Source organism: Bactrocera neohumeralis, chromosome 3, assembly GCF_024586455.1.
Source record: "Bactrocera neohumeralis isolate Rockhampton chromosome 3, APGP_CSIRO_Bneo_wtdbg2-racon-allhic-juicebox.fasta_v2, whole genome shotgun sequence".
NCBI classification, from domain to species: Eukaryota; Metazoa; Arthropoda; class Insecta; order Diptera; family Tephritidae; genus Bactrocera; species Bactrocera neohumeralis.
In genome coordinates this window covers 65,145,951-65,163,147 of record NC_065920.1, presented here as the reverse complement: position 1 = coordinate 65,163,147, position 17,197 = coordinate 65,145,951, and the positions used below count along the sequence as shown (strand labels likewise).

At 32.4% G+C, this 17,197-nt stretch overlaps 3 protein-coding genes across 12 annotated transcripts; 1 reads left to right on the top strand and 2 right to left on the bottom strand.

Annotated features, from left to right (window-relative positions):
* Positions 1–1,276: 1,276 nt before the first annotated feature.
* On the bottom strand, positions 1,277–2,834 carry LOC126753100 (BLOC-1-related complex subunit 8 homolog). Of its 4 annotated transcripts, none has more exons than XR_007666088.1 (5): positions 2,712–2,834; positions 2,470–2,647; positions 2,078–2,403; positions 1,624–1,712; positions 1,277–1,552 (listed from the first exon to the last, which is right to left on the bottom strand). XR_007666088.1 is itself a non-coding variant. In XM_050464249.1 (4 exons), the coding sequence occupies exons 1-3, from the start codon at positions 2,752–2,754 to the stop codon at positions 2,085–2,087; spliced, it is 540 nt and encodes a 179-aa protein (XP_050320206.1). In that variant the 5' UTR covers positions 2,755–2,834; the 3' UTR covers positions 1,277–1,712; positions 2,078–2,084. The 4 variants fall into 4 exon arrangements, 1 of the variants encoding a protein (XP_050320206.1); XR_007666089.1 differs by having other exon boundaries at positions 1,628–1,712; XR_007666090.1 differs by having other exon boundaries at positions 1,632–1,712.
* A 253-nt stretch (positions 2,835–3,087) lies between these two features.
* On the top strand, positions 3,088–3,990 carry LOC126754230 (28S ribosomal protein S7, mitochondrial). Its single transcript, XM_050466211.1, has 2 exons — positions 3,088–3,217; positions 3,283–3,990. Exons 1-2 carry the CDS (start codon positions 3,180–3,182, stop codon positions 3,911–3,913), a joined length of 669 nt encoding a protein of 222 aa, XP_050322168.1. The 5' UTR covers positions 3,088–3,179; the 3' UTR covers positions 3,914–3,990.
* A 1,328-nt stretch (positions 3,991–5,318) lies between these two features.
* On the bottom strand, positions 5,319–16,915 carry LOC126754228 (lysine-specific demethylase 6A). Of its 7 annotated transcripts, XM_050466204.1 has the most exons (16): positions 16,798–16,915; positions 16,320–16,723; positions 16,092–16,200; positions 13,551–13,726; positions 13,334–13,462; positions 13,037–13,262; positions 12,794–12,971; positions 12,329–12,637; positions 11,035–11,581; positions 10,420–10,461; positions 9,608–10,362; positions 9,264–9,388; positions 8,594–9,013; positions 8,161–8,370; positions 7,909–8,035; positions 5,319–7,151 (listed from the first exon to the last, which is right to left on the bottom strand). In XM_050466204.1, exons 1-16 carry the CDS (start codon positions 16,860–16,862, stop codon positions 6,939–6,941), a joined length of 4,035 nt encoding a protein of 1,344 aa, XP_050322161.1. In that variant the 5' UTR covers positions 16,863–16,915; the 3' UTR covers positions 5,319–6,938. The 7 variants fall into 7 exon arrangements, with proteins under 7 accessions (XP_050322161.1, XP_050322160.1, XP_050322163.1 ...); XM_050466203.1 differs by having other exon boundaries at positions 9,608–10,461; XM_050466206.1 differs by lacking the exons at positions 16,092–16,200; positions 16,320–16,723; positions 16,798–16,915 and adding an exon at positions 14,777–15,343 and having other exon boundaries at positions 9,608–10,461.
* Positions 16,916–17,197: the final 282 nt, after the last annotated feature.

The following is a 17,197-nucleotide window of genomic DNA, read 5'->3' as shown; positions in this document are numbered from 1 at the left end:
GGAGAAGGCAAACTCGATTCTCCTAACGATGACGATGGAGCGGATGTTACATTACCCGACCATGAAGAAGTCCGAATAGCAATTACCCGTCTGAAGATGAACAAAGCGGTGGGAGCCAATGGATTGCTGGCTGAGCTATTCAAATACGGACTTTATCAGTGTGGCTTCAGGCCTGAAAAATCAACAACTGACCAGATATTCACCATGCGCCAAATCTTCAAAAGTCCCGTGAAAAGAGGACAGTCATAACTTCAAAATCTAAGATAATTTCGTCTATATTGGAACCAGCATTAGCACCAACAACAACGTCAGGCTCGAAATCCAACGCATGTCAACAGGTGTTACTTCGGACTGACTAGGCAATTGAGAAGTAAGGTTCTCTCTCGACGAACAAAGACCAAATTTTATAAGTCACTCATCATCTCCGTCCTAGTATATGGTACAGAGGCATGGACGATGGCAACATCTGATTATACGACGTTATGAATTTTCGAGAGAAAGATTCTGGGGAAGCCAATTTGAAAAATATGGTTTTGAGAAAAACGCGACTTCACATTAGAAGGTGGTGATTTAGTATATTCTTTTAAAGGAATAACCTGTCAAAATATAAAATAGATGTTGTGGAAGTTTCACACTTAGGCGTGCAGTTAAGGGCTTACAATTGGCAGGGGTTAGGTTTTGATGATCATGAAGATCATATTCGAGCATGAAGATCATATTCCATTGTGATACCGAAGATTCCAAGATATGGCTGCCAGCTGGCTCTATAAAAGAAAAGCAGGCATCGTGCCTTGTCAGTGCTTAAGTGGCTCTCGCGCCTCAATGTGATGTGATTTCAAAGTCTCGAGGTGACCTCTCGGGAAGCTGGCTTACCACTAAAAGAAAAGCAGGCAACGTTTCTGGTAGGTACAAAGGTGGGTCTCGCTTCAATGTGATGTGATTTAAAAGTCACAAGGTGACTTCAGAGAAAGATGGCTGTATAAAAGAAAAGCAGACACCGTAAATCACGTTTAAGTGACTCTTCCGCCTCAATGTGATGTGATTTGAATGTCACGAGGTGACCTTACGGGAAGCTGGCTGCCAGCTGGTTCTATAAAAAAAAGCAGGCACCGTGCCTGACCAGTGCTTAGGTGGCTCGGAATATCCAAGTAATTAGTCTTGCGAAAGCAGATCCATCCAGAAGACACTTACATAGCATTGTGGTCCGATATATGTACAATTCTTCTCAAATTACTTAAATATAGCAAGTGTCTTATGAGGAAACTCAATATTATCATAATTTCTGTACTTTGTTTATATTTTTGATAAAAATTGATATGAATTGAAAAAATATTTCTTAATCATAATTACGTATTAGACAAACACCCCATTATTTGGAATTCTGTCAAGGTGACAGACATTGGTCACTGTAGTGATGCTTATTGAGAGTTGGGTTTTTATTATATAAAAGTCATTGTCCGTCCAAATAAATATATTTAGTTGTATGGTGCCGGGGTATAACACGATAATTCGAATTGAGGACTATGTAGGCGGTAATGAAATTTTAAACAGTCTGGAAAGAAAATGATGTGTGTATAGAAAGCGTAAATATGGATGTATATACTTAAGTATGTTTATACGTACATACATACATATGTTTAGGGTAGGAGGAGCACTTTCAGTTCTTATTTTTATACACACTCGTACAATATTGTGGAGCAATATTTCAACAGCTGCAAAAAAAAACACATTTCAAAGATGATTTGATTGTACGTGGCTTATACAATAACAAAGTATAATATTGCAAGTGCGTCCCTATTTTATGTGTTTTATGGAAAAGTGTACATATGTATGTACATATTGTATACAATTGAATAGTATGTACATACATATATAATAAACAGCCAGAATTATGCGTTTTTTCGTACACTTTTATACTATTATTCAGTGGTCAATTATTACAAAGTAAGTAAGAAGTAATTTTGATTTTATGAACTTTAAATTAAATATATAATTTTTATTAATTTAAAATTAGTTGTAAAAAAAATTAGCAATAGATAGAACTAATATTTGTTAATAACTATTTTACTTAACTAACTTCAACTTTAATGTAATGTAGTATACGATCTCTGCAATTCGCTGGTACTACTTTGTGGTACATTGTTGTCTCTAGATGTGGATGTCATCATAGTTTCTACCCGTTGACTAGTTTCGCGCATAACGCCACTAAAATCCGGTAATTCCGGCAAGTCCAATGTTAAATGTGCAGAGAAGCGCTTATAAACGGAGTTACTAGTTGAATCCTTCTTTGACTTGTTTTTTAGTTCACCATACTTTAGTTGTTGTTTAAGAAATATTGAAGTTTTTATCATTTCTTGTATATTTTTGAAAATAGCTTCAGAATGCTCCACACCTTTAACGGCGCTAAAAAGTTATTTAAATTAATATACATATACTTCAAAAAAAAAAAAATACAAATTTTATGCATACCCAACTGCGTATTCCATGTCATAGCAATGCCCTTGTAAATTCGTTTGCAACTGTATAACTTCCGCTCGTTTATCTGAAATTGGCTGTAGCACCTTCCTTACATGTTCCTGTATGCGAAAAAATGCCAATGATGGATCATTGGCTACAATATGTATGTTTTCGCATATTTTTTCGGAAGCTATAAAATAGTAATAGAGTATATTATTGTCATTTCCACTTGAAAGAAATAAATTTTTACTTACTTTTCTTGGTTTTGAATGCCAAATCTGCGTCCTGTGGAGTCATATCTTCTATTTAGTGCTTCCTATTAGAATTGGAATTTACATTTATAAACAAAGCTTTTGATAATCAATACTGAAACAGCTGTATTTTGATAGATGTGAAAACAAAGGTATCGATAACTCATTTCAACAGTGTTGCGCTTCTTTTGTATAACAATCTAATGTTGGCATTATTAACATAAAGAATAAGAATGCGTAATTATTCTTATATTGCATTTAAAAAATAATATTTTATACAATTAATAATTTTAGCAAAAATTTGCAAAAAAAGGTAACTATGATAAAAAAATCTAAGCACTGGATACTTCGTTCGCTACTTCTTAATTTATCGATTAATTGTTTTCATCGCAACATCTGCTATTTATTGAATAAAATAAATTGAGTTGCTGCTTCTGTTTACCTAGTAAAAACTCAATTTCGTGACTGAAAATGTTGCGCAGCCTGTGCAGTCGTTTGGAGCCACACAGGTAAATTGAGAACACTTTGATTTCATCTTTGTCAGTTGTAATAAAACCACATCAATCTTTTCCAGCCTGGTATGTGCCTTCACGCGTGGAATGTCGGCATATCCGCCGCATTATATTGAAGCAATATTCTCGAAAAAGAAGCAGCTGAATCTTAAAGAAACTGATGAGTACATCAAGTTGTCACATATGCCAATTAAAGCAGCCAGGAACGATGAATCCGAATCAATATTTTACAACGAACTGGTGAACAAAATGGTGAATTATATAACAAAAGGTGGCAACAAGAAACTAGCCAGAGAATTGCTTACCAAATCATTTGAATGTATGAAACGCGTACAGATTGAGCGCATGAACTTGAACCCCGATGCCAAAGACACGATAATTGCCGATCCGGAACAATTGTTGATTAAGGCAATTGAAAATAGCCGGCCACTCTTACAGTTGACTGCAATCAAACGTGGTGGCGTCAAATATCAAGTGCCCATTCCGGTGACTCAAAAACGATCATATTTTTTGGCCATGAAATGGATATTAGAAGCAGCAAGAGAAAAGGAGCGAAAGGTGCATTTACCCGAAAAATTGGCGTGGGAAGTATTAGATGCGGCCTATAATCAAGGGCGTGTGGTAAAAAAGAAGAATGACTTGCATCGACAATGCGAAGCCAATCGCGCCTATGCTCATTACAGATGGAGCTAAAAAGTTGTTGAATAGTTTTTTAAAATGTGGTGCTTAATGTAAAATAATCACAAAATAAACATAACAATATTTGGTAATGTGTTTGTGGAATTTTTGTGAATAGAATGCAATCAAACTGTGCGGGAATAGTTACAGGGCGGTATTTTTTTATATACATAACTTTTTCCGTTTGTTGTAGACGACGAGTACTTGTATCATTAAACAATAAAAACGTTAACTTTGTTTGCACCAAAGCCACAATATTCTTAAAAAAATAAAAAGTTTCCCACAAGAACTTTATTTTGATCAGTCAATTTGTACGGCTTTTATAAGCTATAGCGACCCAATATCGGCGGTTCCGACAAATAAGTAGCTTCTTAAGGTGAAAAAGACGTGTGCGAGATATCATATCGACTTCTCAAAACCTGAGGAACTAGTTCGCATATATACAGACGGACAGTCAGAGCAGATCAGATCAATATCTCACGTACATATATTCAGACAGATAGACATGGCTAAATCGACTCAACTCGTCATGCTGATAATATATGGTCGACGTTTCCTTAAGAGTGTTACAAACTTCGTCACAAATTTAATTTACCCTATTCAGGGTACAAAATTGTTATTGTTAAGAAAAACACAATATTTGTATAATTTTCTTGTATTATTTATTAATTTCACACTACGTATAAATTATACAGTAATACGCATGAAATATTTTTTCTTTTCTTCTTTTTTTTACGTAAAGAATATTAAGTTAAATAAAAACGTGAGCTGGCGCCATCATTCACAAATCGGATGGCGCAATACAGACGCGATTATCGTTAAATACAATACATTTGGATACCAAGAAATCGACTATTAATAAATATATTTACATTAGACGCAGCCATAAAGAATGTCGGACTTAATCCAGCCGGCTACCTTATGCATTGGCTAAGCCCGTTTCAAATTTAACTAAAATTGTTGTTAACTTATCTTACAGAATTTCGCACACAATTTTTTGTTTTTCTTATTTTTAGCACCTGTCTTAGACACACACCAATACTATAAATAATATGTATACAATACGAAAAAGAAACATACTTTTTGGCGCATATGCAATATTTAGCATATACTTGACATATTTACCAAATGAACATTTTAGACTGTTTGCTTAATTTTTTTATGGCAAAACATACTTATGTATATTATTTCGAACAAAACACGTTGTGAAACGGACCGCCAGTTAAAATGAATTGGTTATATTCGCTTTTAGACGCATTTTAGCCAGACATGGTCGGCTTTTATTTTTTGTTTCTCCATCTCTTTTTCAAATATTGAACACTTATGTGTGTATGTATTCTATATATATATCTGTATATATATGTACGTACTTCTAAAATATATTTTTATATTTTTCCTTGTAATTATAAAAATATATTCGTTTGTTTCCCAAGCTTTTTCTTTTATTTTCCTCTTTTTCTCTTTAAACTAGAAATGATATCGGGCCTGAAGATTTGTTGTTTTCTTTTGTTTACAATTTTATTACTTGTTATACAGCACACGTTCAACCGTTTGTTTTATGTTTTTTGTGGTTTTTATATTTAAATTTTTGTTTTGTTTGTTTTTTTTTTTGAAATTACATTTTGTATTTTGCTATTTCGTCCTCATTACTTTTTTTTATTGAGATCATTAATTACATATACAGGTTCTATATATTATATGTTTGTTTGTATGCTTATGCTGTAGCGCTGTTATTTTCGATATTATTTTGAGCTAGCGCTATGCTTCTTAACTTTTGAATATATGAAAAAATCGCCATATTCAAATGCTTCGTAGCGCTTTACTTATATGCATGCATACGATTTTTGGTGTATATGTATGTTTGTGTTTTTGCTTGTTTGTTAAAGACAATATGTCATAATTTAAAAGCTGTATGATTTTTAAGTTATAATTTTTGCTCTTCCTTATATTTATATATGTATAAGTGTTTTTGTATTTGTAAACTTAGCAAACATGATTACGTTTTCTATTATCAATTTAACTAAAACTCGCTTTTACACTAATGAAACAACCTAACAGTTTTGTAGCAACTACTTTACGCATTTGTGGTTTATGAATATAACTTTTTTCAAATTGTGTTTATGAATTATACAATTTTTGGTTAAAATAAAAATAACGCTTGTATTATTTGTATTCAATTTAAAAGCTAACGCATATTTATCTCCATTTTTCGTGTGACAAAACTAAATGAAACCATTTTTGTTTGCTATACACAATTTCAATTAATTATGAAACACAAAAAAAATAAAACAATTGAAATTAATTATGCAACGCAAAAAATAAAATCTACAATTTGAATTAATTTGCAACACAAAAATAAAATCTATAATTAGAATTATTTCTGCAACACATAAATAAAATCCACAATTTGAATTGATTTTGCAACGCAAAAAATAAAATCCACAATTGCGCAAACATATTTTGCATGTGCTTTCAAAATACAAAGACGTAGTACGTATATATGCATGTTTTGTAATGTTTTTTTAAGAACAAATTAAATAGCTATGTGTAATAATTACTACTATTCAAATGTAATTTTTGTATATAACTTTCGCACATGTATCATGTATAAATATATACTTATTTATATATGTATCGTATAGATGAGAAATGCCTTAAGTGTCTAAGAAATAAAATTACGTAGAACAATAATGATGATTTATGTATGTATATAGTGCTAATCGTCTATATGAAAGAGCGTAAATTTACTCGTAAACTTGCTAAAAATGAAATTGTATTTTGTATAATATTATAAAAATATGCCTACGTAAGTATAATACCAGTGCATTTTTGTTGTTGTCTATTATAAAAATTGTATAATTATTTAATATTAGCAATAGACCTATATATCCGACAAACTACAGAAAAAAAATATATATATTTATATGCAAATCAACTAACGAATGTCTTTATCATTATACCATTATCAGCATCAAACATCATAGACGACATCATCTTGTTCGTGATTCTCATCATACACGTTAATATAATTCTTATAATATTAAATATTCGACGAATTCGGACTTTGTGGCAGTGTCTGTGGTACTTTATACAACGCGAAAGCATCGTATATTTGTAAAAGTTCGCTTAAACGATATTCCTCCAAACAAACGATGCCTTGCAAATTTGGTGATAGCTTACGTGCACAGGCCATACAGTGCACAACGTGACGCTTCTCTTGTTCGCGTATAAATAAAATGTTAAAAACTTCAACCTACAAAGGAAGAAAATGTAGAGTTAGTAAATACAAAGATTAACAAGAAAAACACTATATGTACAAAGTATTTTTGATAATAATAAATTATAATAACAAAAAATTAAATTTTCAATTCTGATTTTGGGATCGATATTAAAAGTTTCGAAAATAAATATTCAAACGAGCAATTCACATTATAAAAAAACAAGTGTAAAAATTTATAATTTTACAATGCTTTACGACAGGTTGTGAAATGAACAAAAATGTTTGAATAAATAATTCATAATCCGGTTGATTAAAGCCAATTTTCTACATTAAATAATTTTTTAGGGTAATTTAAAATTGGTTTTTCTGCTTTCGAGTGAAATCTTGTGGTTCCTTTCTTTTCCTAACCACAAAAAAACTGTGTCGTAAAAAAAACCTAACCTAAAAAAATCAACTAACATAACCACTATGTACGCGATTGCATAGCAACTCAGTGTAAAGAAAATGAATTTATAGGATCGAATTAAACTATAACGCGTTCCGTCCACATAATTAAAGCTAAATATATATGTATATACATATGTATGTATTTGTTGGTCTGCCATCAAATGTACACTATAAGCAGCGCACATATCGGATTTAGCAAGACCCATGTGCGATCTCATAATTTTCCGTCGGAGGGGCAATCAGAGTGCTACTAAAGTGTTCACTCCAAAGTATATCCGCGGATGTGCAGAAAAAAAACGACTATAACTACAAACAACAACAACAACAGTGGCGTAACACTTACCTCGCATTGTCCACAATAATGTGAGGCTTCATTTTTTCCACGCCCATGAAAGCGCACTTCCACACCTTTCGATTTTACATACTCCAAGGTGTGCACAACATTTTTCAGTGTCTGCAGCAGACACATTCTGTAAATTGAGAACAGCGAGATGTTAATTATAAATATTAAAGCACTTGAAAGTAAAAGTTACCACATTTTCAAAAATATTTGTTAATTTTCAATAGCATAAAAGGTGATTAGAATGCTACTTACTTGACAAGCTCAAACAGTTTTGGGTCTGAAACCTTAATATTTCTAGCGAGATTCCAACTGAGATGCACCATGGGCACAATACTCTTGAAGTTTTGCAGTTTATTCCATTCATAACGTTCAACGGCTAAGGAATATTGACGCGCCGTCAGTGGGCCCACATTCCATGCTATATTATTGCACCAACCGACTGACTGCACCCAATGTACACAACTGCAATGAGAGTGGATAATATATTATTATTATCACTATTTAACAACAAATAAAGTTAATTGATTGGTGTGAGTGCGCTATTATATCAGATTACTTAATCTCTACACAACTTTTTTCAGTAGAACGAAAGTTAGTATTTGATTTGTGTTTAACATCATTGGAGCGGACCGCATAAATTACCAAAAATATAAAATTATGATTTAAGTGCTGTGTATGAACTTACCCTGCATTGACCCAAACCAAATCGCCAGGCCGTTGTATGAAACGATAAACGGGTATATTCTCCTTATACAAGTCTTCTAATACCGGCCACCACGAACCGTGCAAATAGCTAATATTATTTTTTTCGCACAGATTATGTATGCCACCCCAATAAGCGTCGGGCACGGCAAACCACTCACAATCGCCCGGACCAATGTTTATATTTATAGAGCAAAAGTTGTTATTCTCCTGATGACCCGGTGTACGACTACCCGGCACTTTCATGTACAACTGCACTGTGTTCATACCCAAAATGACATGACCGACATGTGACAGCATATTGGCTGCCGATATGACGCGCGCAAATGCCGGCAGTTTTTGCAATTCGGCCAGTTGGGAACGCCATTTCCGTTCATCCGACAGATCGACATTAGTGCCAAATCTGGAAAATGCAAAAAAAAAATTCGTATGTTTAAAGCTAGTTAAGTTTGATAAGAAAAAAATTATTTAATTTTTTGAAATGTCGAGGGCCCTACTATCAAACGCCGTTCATTTATAAATATTTAAAAACGGTGTTAGCGAAAGACCCTGCTTTGCTATAGCACTTTAATGAATAATATTGACTAGGGGTAACGACAATACTAGATTAATAAGTGCAAAATGTTTGATTTTTAATTTTTAAATGCAATTACCTCAACATTTTGTTGCCATTTTTAAGCTTTTTCCGCTTGCCACTAACATTGGAATTGCTCACTGAATCTTTAGAATCTGAATCAGACATTGTTGGTACGCCAGTTGGTCCTTTATCATGTTCATCCTGTAAAGGCAATAATATATATTTGTTTATTTAATTGAAAAACATTAAAATTTGTAAATTATTTTATTAGCGCATTCATCAATATATTTTAATGCATTATCAGTTATTTAATTATCATCAACATTCTTTACTATGTAGAACGAAAGTTATAAAATAAATGTGATCATCATAAAGATTTAGTAAACAAGAGAAAATAGCCTCAAATTCGAAAATACAAACCTTTAAACTATCTTGAAAGCTGGACGCCTGATATTGCGCATATTTTGCGATAGTCGTATGCGAACGGTGCGATATGCAAGCCCAAACACGTTTTGCTTGCGACGCATCCCAGTTTTCATCCGGTGACTGATGCACTTGTGTGCGCACCTCAACACTATGATCGGGATTGGCTTCGACGAGCGTTTTGGTGGAGAATAGACCCAAATCTAATTTGAGTGCACCAGCCAAGCCACGTACTACAGCTATCGGATGCTTGAGGCAAAATTCTTGCAGTTGCGGACTGAAAGCGTGCTTCTTGTTCTCTAAATGTACGGATGGTGTGGGCGGCAGTAGTTGTTCACGGGTAAGACGTTGTGGCGGGCAATCTGGCGGCGAAGGCGGTGGCGCATTTATATGTAATACGGAACAATGGGGCGGTGGTTCTTCGAGCGATAGATTTTTAACAGCTGCAATCAGTTGTTTCGAATCCATTTGTATGCTAAATTTGGAAGGCTCTTCAAGTTCATCATCATATTTATCTCGATCGTCATATTCATCGCCATGAAAATTTTCCGATTTTATATCGGCTGAGTTTTGTTCCGCATCGGTTTCTTCTTTTACGGCGCCAGCAGTTTCTGTACTGTTAGCTTCGCCTGTTGGTTGTTGGCCGCTGACGATGGATGTGAGTGTATTGCTTTTATCGGCGATGGATAAATTCTTATCGAGGCCATTGAATAAATCCTCAGGAGTGCCATCTATATCTTCTTCCTTAATATCTAGATTATCAGGGTTAAATGTCTTTAAAAGATCTTCAGCAAACGTTGAGGTTAAACCTTTTTGTGAGAGAAACACCTGCAGCTCCTGATCACTGACACCTAAATAAAAGAAGATAGAGGCAAACGTTAGAAAAATATATACAACATATGATATTTAAAACACTGTAAATGAATATTATTATTATATTAATTTCCAAACTAAATAACGACTATGCAAATACATCAATTGTTGTATCGGCTTTGACTTTTATGTTTTGTGTCAACTAATTAAAGATAAATATAAAAATTTGTTGGTCCTTTATCAAATATACACTATCAGCAGTGCACATATCGGAATTAGCAAGACCCATGTGCTATCTCATATTTTTCCGTCAGAGGGGCAATCAGAGTGCTACTAAAGTGTTCACTCCAAAGTATATCTGCGGACATATTTACGAATAATTATTGACCTATTAAAATATATTTAAATTTTTATTGATTACAACTACAATGACTAATTTTTTTATTATTTCATGTTAAAACCAAAATTTAAACTTTTATTCAAAACTATTAAGCTCATAAAAATATTTATTAAATTAATACATACATATGTATGGATAAGCTAGTGTGCATACACTTATGCACGTGGAAACACGTGTTTTAAAACCTATTCAATATGTACAGTTTACTTACCCAATTGATCATTACTTGGTGACAGTTGCGTCAGCACTCCAGATTCAATAGTTGATGTGGATGGCTTTGGCACAACTGCTTTTGTTTGATCATCACGCGTTCCAGCGTATGCGGGCGGTGCATTCGAACTCGACGTTGCTCCCGTCGCTTCAGTTATATTTCCCGTCGTTAACGAAGATGACGCTGTGGAGTGTATAGGTTGTCCTGGCGCTGGTTGCAGCGACGGCGATTGTAATTGTTGCGCTTGTACATTTTGCGGCAATTGACACGTGTTCTGCTGTCTCATTGCTTGTTGATATTGTTGCATAAGGCGATATTGACTGCTGAGTTGTTGGAACAACGCCTGCTCTTGATGATTAAGCGTACTTTGGTTTTGTTGCAAAAATTGTAAAGTTTGTAGTTGTTGCTGTGAAAGGAAGAATGCCGGTTGCGCTGGGCGATTGCCGGACTCGGTTTGTTGGAGGGCTTCATCTTTGAAACGCTTTGTTGGTACATTATTTATATTCTGATGTGTGTGTGGATATGGTGGAGGTGGGCCCTGAATTACCTTTAATTATATTGAAAAATATTCGATTGATTACATTTTTTATGCAAGTAAATTTTTTCATGAAAGTATTTTTTTCTCAAATTTGTTAAACCACTGGAAGTGGTATTTTCACGAACCTTTCACTTAACCTGACAAAAATGAAATGGAAGGAAATGAACACGTTTCCTACGCGACATTGCCAATAGTTTTTCTAGTTTTACTTCTGCGACGTTGCCACAAAATTATAATTTTTTTGACAGGGTTTCCACAATTTAATATACATTTGAAAATATGGCAATAAAGGTTCGAATCTTTATACATTTATTTTGCATAATTAATATTATTTAAACAATTTATTGCGTACAGTTAATTTTTGATATACATTTGTTATTCAACTTTTAAATAAAACTATTTACAAAAATTTAAAAACAAAAATAAATTATAGGACCCACCAGTATAGTATATAATCAGAAAGATAACTAAAAAGGCAGAGAAACTGATCTAAATACCTAAAATCGTGCAAGTACCCAATTCTTAATATTGTTAAATTTGATAAAATTTTTGAAATGTAAGTACTATTGGTGTAATTTCATTAATTAGCATAGAAAATAATAAGTTAAGATTTATTACTACAACTGCATTCCGAACACTATGCAACACTCTCAATTTTTCGTAATAAACAGTAGCCAAACGATTAAATTTCTTTAAACAGCCTAAATCGCAAACAATTAGATTTACTATAGCAGCAATTATAAAAATCTAACTTACCGAACCGTGAGCACTTTTGCCATATTGACGTTGCTGCACTTGTGTAGCTTGTTGGTGTTGTTGTCTCGAACTCATTTCCAATGAAATCGGTAAATTCCAAGCTTCTTCAATTGAACAAAGTTGTCTTCTTTTTGAAGTAATACTTGGCATAGGCGCTTGGGCTAATTGAGTTTCTAAAAATTTTATACGTTGAGACAATCCTTTACCCAAACCTTGACACTCTCGTGAAGTTAAATTTCCTGTCGTACGGAGTTTAAGATTTAAATTTCCGGCTTTGTTATCGTTAACTGTAGCCTTTGGCTGGGTATTCTGTAAAAATAGAAGCAATATATTATTTATAAGAAAGCAAACAATAACAATCAATTTATGAATATATCAATAACAAAAATTTGTCACTAGACATAAAAAAAAAAATAAATTACTTAAAAAAGTGTTGTTGCTACTTGCAATTGATAATTAACTAACATTTTTTATACTTCTTGTTGCATTCAAATAACATGCATACGCATCCCTTGGTTGTCCGCAACTCTCATACAATATTCCTAGGTTAGTCCACGCCGCCTTATGATTCTTGTCGAGTTGAACTGCACATATATACGCTTGTAGCGCGTCTGTCGGTTGACTTTGTTGCTGATATAATACTCTATAGAAGTGAAAAAATGCACATTATTAAATATTTGGAATTTGACAAATTTATAAATATAATACCCGATAGAACACCATGTATCGGCGTTTCCTTCACTCTTTTCCACAGAGTTTCTGTAAGCTATGAATGCGTCGTGAACTTTATTAATACCCGCATAACATCTGCCTAATAAATACAGTGATTGTCCTGATTTCGGATTTGCTTCAATTGACTTTTGTAAACATATTATTGCATAATTATCTCGTTGTTTTTTATCTCCTAATGATTCCACACAATGATACATCCATCCTTAAAAGAGGAAATATTTTTGTTTTTATTAAAATTTAATTTTTATAAATTATCTTAATACACATACTTACCTAATTGTCTATATATATCTGCTTTCAATTCCAATGTCAGCTCTTTACTATTAAGAAGATGCTCGTAGGCCTCTTTGGCCGCTTTATGCTTATTATGAACTTCATATAGATGGGCAATGTGAAATTTTACTGAAAAGTATTTTAAATGTTTAATATGGATGTTTGTGAGAAATAATATATGTTTTAAAAAATTTATAAGCTTCAAATATGTACTTACTTTGTAGTTTAGAAAATGTACATGGAGAATTGTCAATTTGGGCTAATTTCAAGTGTTTAAGTGATAGTTTATACTCCCCAAAGACTTTTAGCATAAGACCAATACGTAAATGTGCTTCACTAGCCCGTATAAAATTCGGGTCTTGATAAAGTAAACTTCGAAACGCTCTAATAGACCTACAAAGCAGAAGTTTAAAAATTAGAAAATGAGATACAATCATTTATTAAAAATTAAATCAACAATTTACATATAATTAATTAAGTAACTATGACCCAGCTATAACTCACTAATCACCATTACTGTATAAAGTAACGTTCATATATTTCTTCTATTTTATTATTCCATTTTCACAACGATGTTAGCGTTATATTAAAAACATCATCTTTAGTTATTTTATAATAAAATATTCAATAATAAAATTTTTTAAATGTATCTTAATATTTGGGACTTTTTACCGATTTTAAAATCAAATCAACTCTTTAATCTTAGCTCACTCTGTTTCTTTTACAAATTTATTGTTTGTACTAAACTAAATTTACAACAATTATCTCCGTTAATGTTGAAAATCACTTAGCCTCCGAAATAGCGGCATTAAAAACATTTTAATACGTATGCCTATCATAGAATACATCTACGTACCCACGCAAGGGGATATATATTGTTTGTAACTGTTTCCGCCCTGTGTGGGGTCATATCAATACTTATATATGTATATACAAAAATGCATGTACATAAATACGTTTAAACATTTTGTTTCATATGCAGTTGCGAAAGCTTTGCAAACAAATATGAAAACACAAAAAAAACTTTACAAGTTCAAAAAAGTAATAAATAATAAAAAATCCCTTTTCGTACCACCCCAAGATGCACATTTATGCACTAGCGCATACTCTGTTATGTGTACATACATACATATGTAAGTGTTGCTCTACTAGACTGTGCAGCAGCGAAGCACTAGTGCCTACGTGACCAGACAATCCACATACATTTTATATGTATGCCATAGAAAAATTCTAATGAATTTTTACAAATGCAATATTATTTAATAGGTTTAAATTTTGTTTCAAATACATTGGTTACGAAATCAAAATGTTTTCTTTTGCAAAGTTTGTGTTTTGTTTATGGGGTTAAGAATATAGCTGTTTTTTTTTTGTTGTTGGCCGGACAAAGTGAAAAAGTAAATAATGTTTATTTTACATAGTGAATCATAAATCATTACACTTTACCATTTAACTTACGTATTTTCTAACAAGTTTTCTTTTAGTTAATTAGATGACGAGGAAATTAGATATTTCATAGATGAGGCGTTAGCGTGTAGATGTACATGAAAACAAATGCATTAGATGTGGATCCCTTCTTGAAATATTGGTGTATACACAAACTAACACCATCAAATAATTTTCACGTATTTTATGAAATATTATTCTTTTATGTTTACATTATTCGCACATATTATATTGATTTAAAAATTTGTATACGAAAATGTTATTTTATTTATTTCACTTAGATATATCGGTGTTAGAATTTATGTTAGTTTATAAAATATTTTTCGTTCCGGTTTTATCATTCGTCAAACGATTACACATATTCATCAGTTATTCACAAATTTATTCATCATAAATAACCACATAATGCATAAAAACTTGAGTTATAGTATTTGTGTTAATTTTGGTGTTGTTAACTTCTTACAAATACACTAAATTCTATTTTTTTATTACTACAATTAAAATCACTCAATGGCAGTGAGAAATAAATATGGCGGACTCAACCGCACAAAGGCAGTGCATCGTGCCCTACGGAAGGAGTTTAGCGAACTAAAAAAGAAAATATGGGAAATATTATGCATAGTGTTGCCAACAATTTCCATTAAACATTGTAGTCTGATTATGGTTTATCTTCATTTAATTGGCAACACCTTTATAAAATGGGAAATTCCAAACAAATAGGTAATAAATTTGATAAAAAAAAAAAATAAAATATGTTTTATAACACAAAATAAAAGTAATTAATCGTAAATAACTGTTGTAAAAATCATATACATATATTGTTAGGTTCGTAGTTCCCAATTGGACATATCTGACTCATTTGTTGCATTTAGAATTCGTAAATCTTGTAAACGTAATGGTATACTTAATATTAAGTAAAATAAACTTGAAACACAAAAATCTAGAGCTGAGAATATAAAATATATATGTATATTGGCACTGACATCAGCATGAATTGCGTAAAATATATTACTGTCGTGATTAACGCTTAATTAAATATTAGCCCAACTTTATAAGACAAATTGCAATAGACATCATTTTAAAGGAAATCATTGAAAATATGCAAAAAATAAAAAACACCGGACATATGCATGTGTGTATATGTTTTTGTCACTAAAAATTTGTCTACTCTCAATACATAAATAAAGACATATATATATATACATATATATTATGTGTGAGAGTGTACTCTTTATACAGTAAATAACGCCAAAGATTACTAAAATAGACTTCAAGCCTAGTTCCCATCTACTATTTTTAATGGTTCCTTACTTACCATCTAAATGCATTAAAATGGAAATACACCATCCCAAGGCCATACAGAAAAGGCAAATTTTTCCAGTTCTTCGGACAAAGTTGATAGTACTTTTGATAAGCTGCAAGCGCTGGAATATAAAAATATCAAATTATCAATAGGCACTTTGAATGATTATATTAAAAGCACAAAGTTGATCAAAGAAGTCGAAACTTCGAATGCCTTAACATGCGCAATAAATATTCATACCTTCGTCATACTCTTCAAGAAGTAAATGAAGATGTCCCAGCTTACAATAAGTCAAAACATCTACGGAAATTTTATTTTTATCTTTACCACTGTCCTGATTAGTGGTAGGAGTTTCCGCAGATGTTTGATTAGCACTTTCTTCTTCTTTCTTTTGGGGACTTGGTAAGTCAACAGGCACTTGGGTACTGTTTTCCTGCAACAGTTCATCACTTCCCTGCTCTGTCTTCATCACATGTAGGTTTGATTCTTCAGGCACATCCTCTGATTTTATTGCTAATTTTTCCCTTTGCTCCTCTTCCTTTCTTGATATAATAACCTTTTGTAAGATTTTCACTGCACGCTCAACAATGATACGTATGGCTGCATTTTCAGGCGCTGTCAATTTGAGAAAACCAAACTGGCGACTGTGTAGTTAGGAAGAAATTGTTGAAAGTATTATAAAATGGTATGTCCAAAGTAAATGCAATGTGGAACACACCTGTCCAAGTCGGCTATAAAGTGCATTTCCTCCACGGTAAGATTGTCCTCAGCATCAAAATCCATTTTTGTTTAATAAATTCTACAGCAACTAAAACAAACGTGTAAACTCGCAACAAAAAACAGGGTATACCGTATGTTGCCACCTTTTCATACGTCTTACAAATAGAATGAAATTACATTACATAAAATGGAAGAACATAGTGGATAACTGCAACAGAACAGGGTGAATAGTATTTTTCAAGTTTGCCAATATTTTTGGATCCATACATCATTACACATTTGTTAAAATTTTAAAATAAACCATATTATACAACGATTTTTTATAGATAAATAAATATAAAATTTTGCTAATAGTAATATCTCTCTGAATATATAATATATTAAAATATTATCGAAAT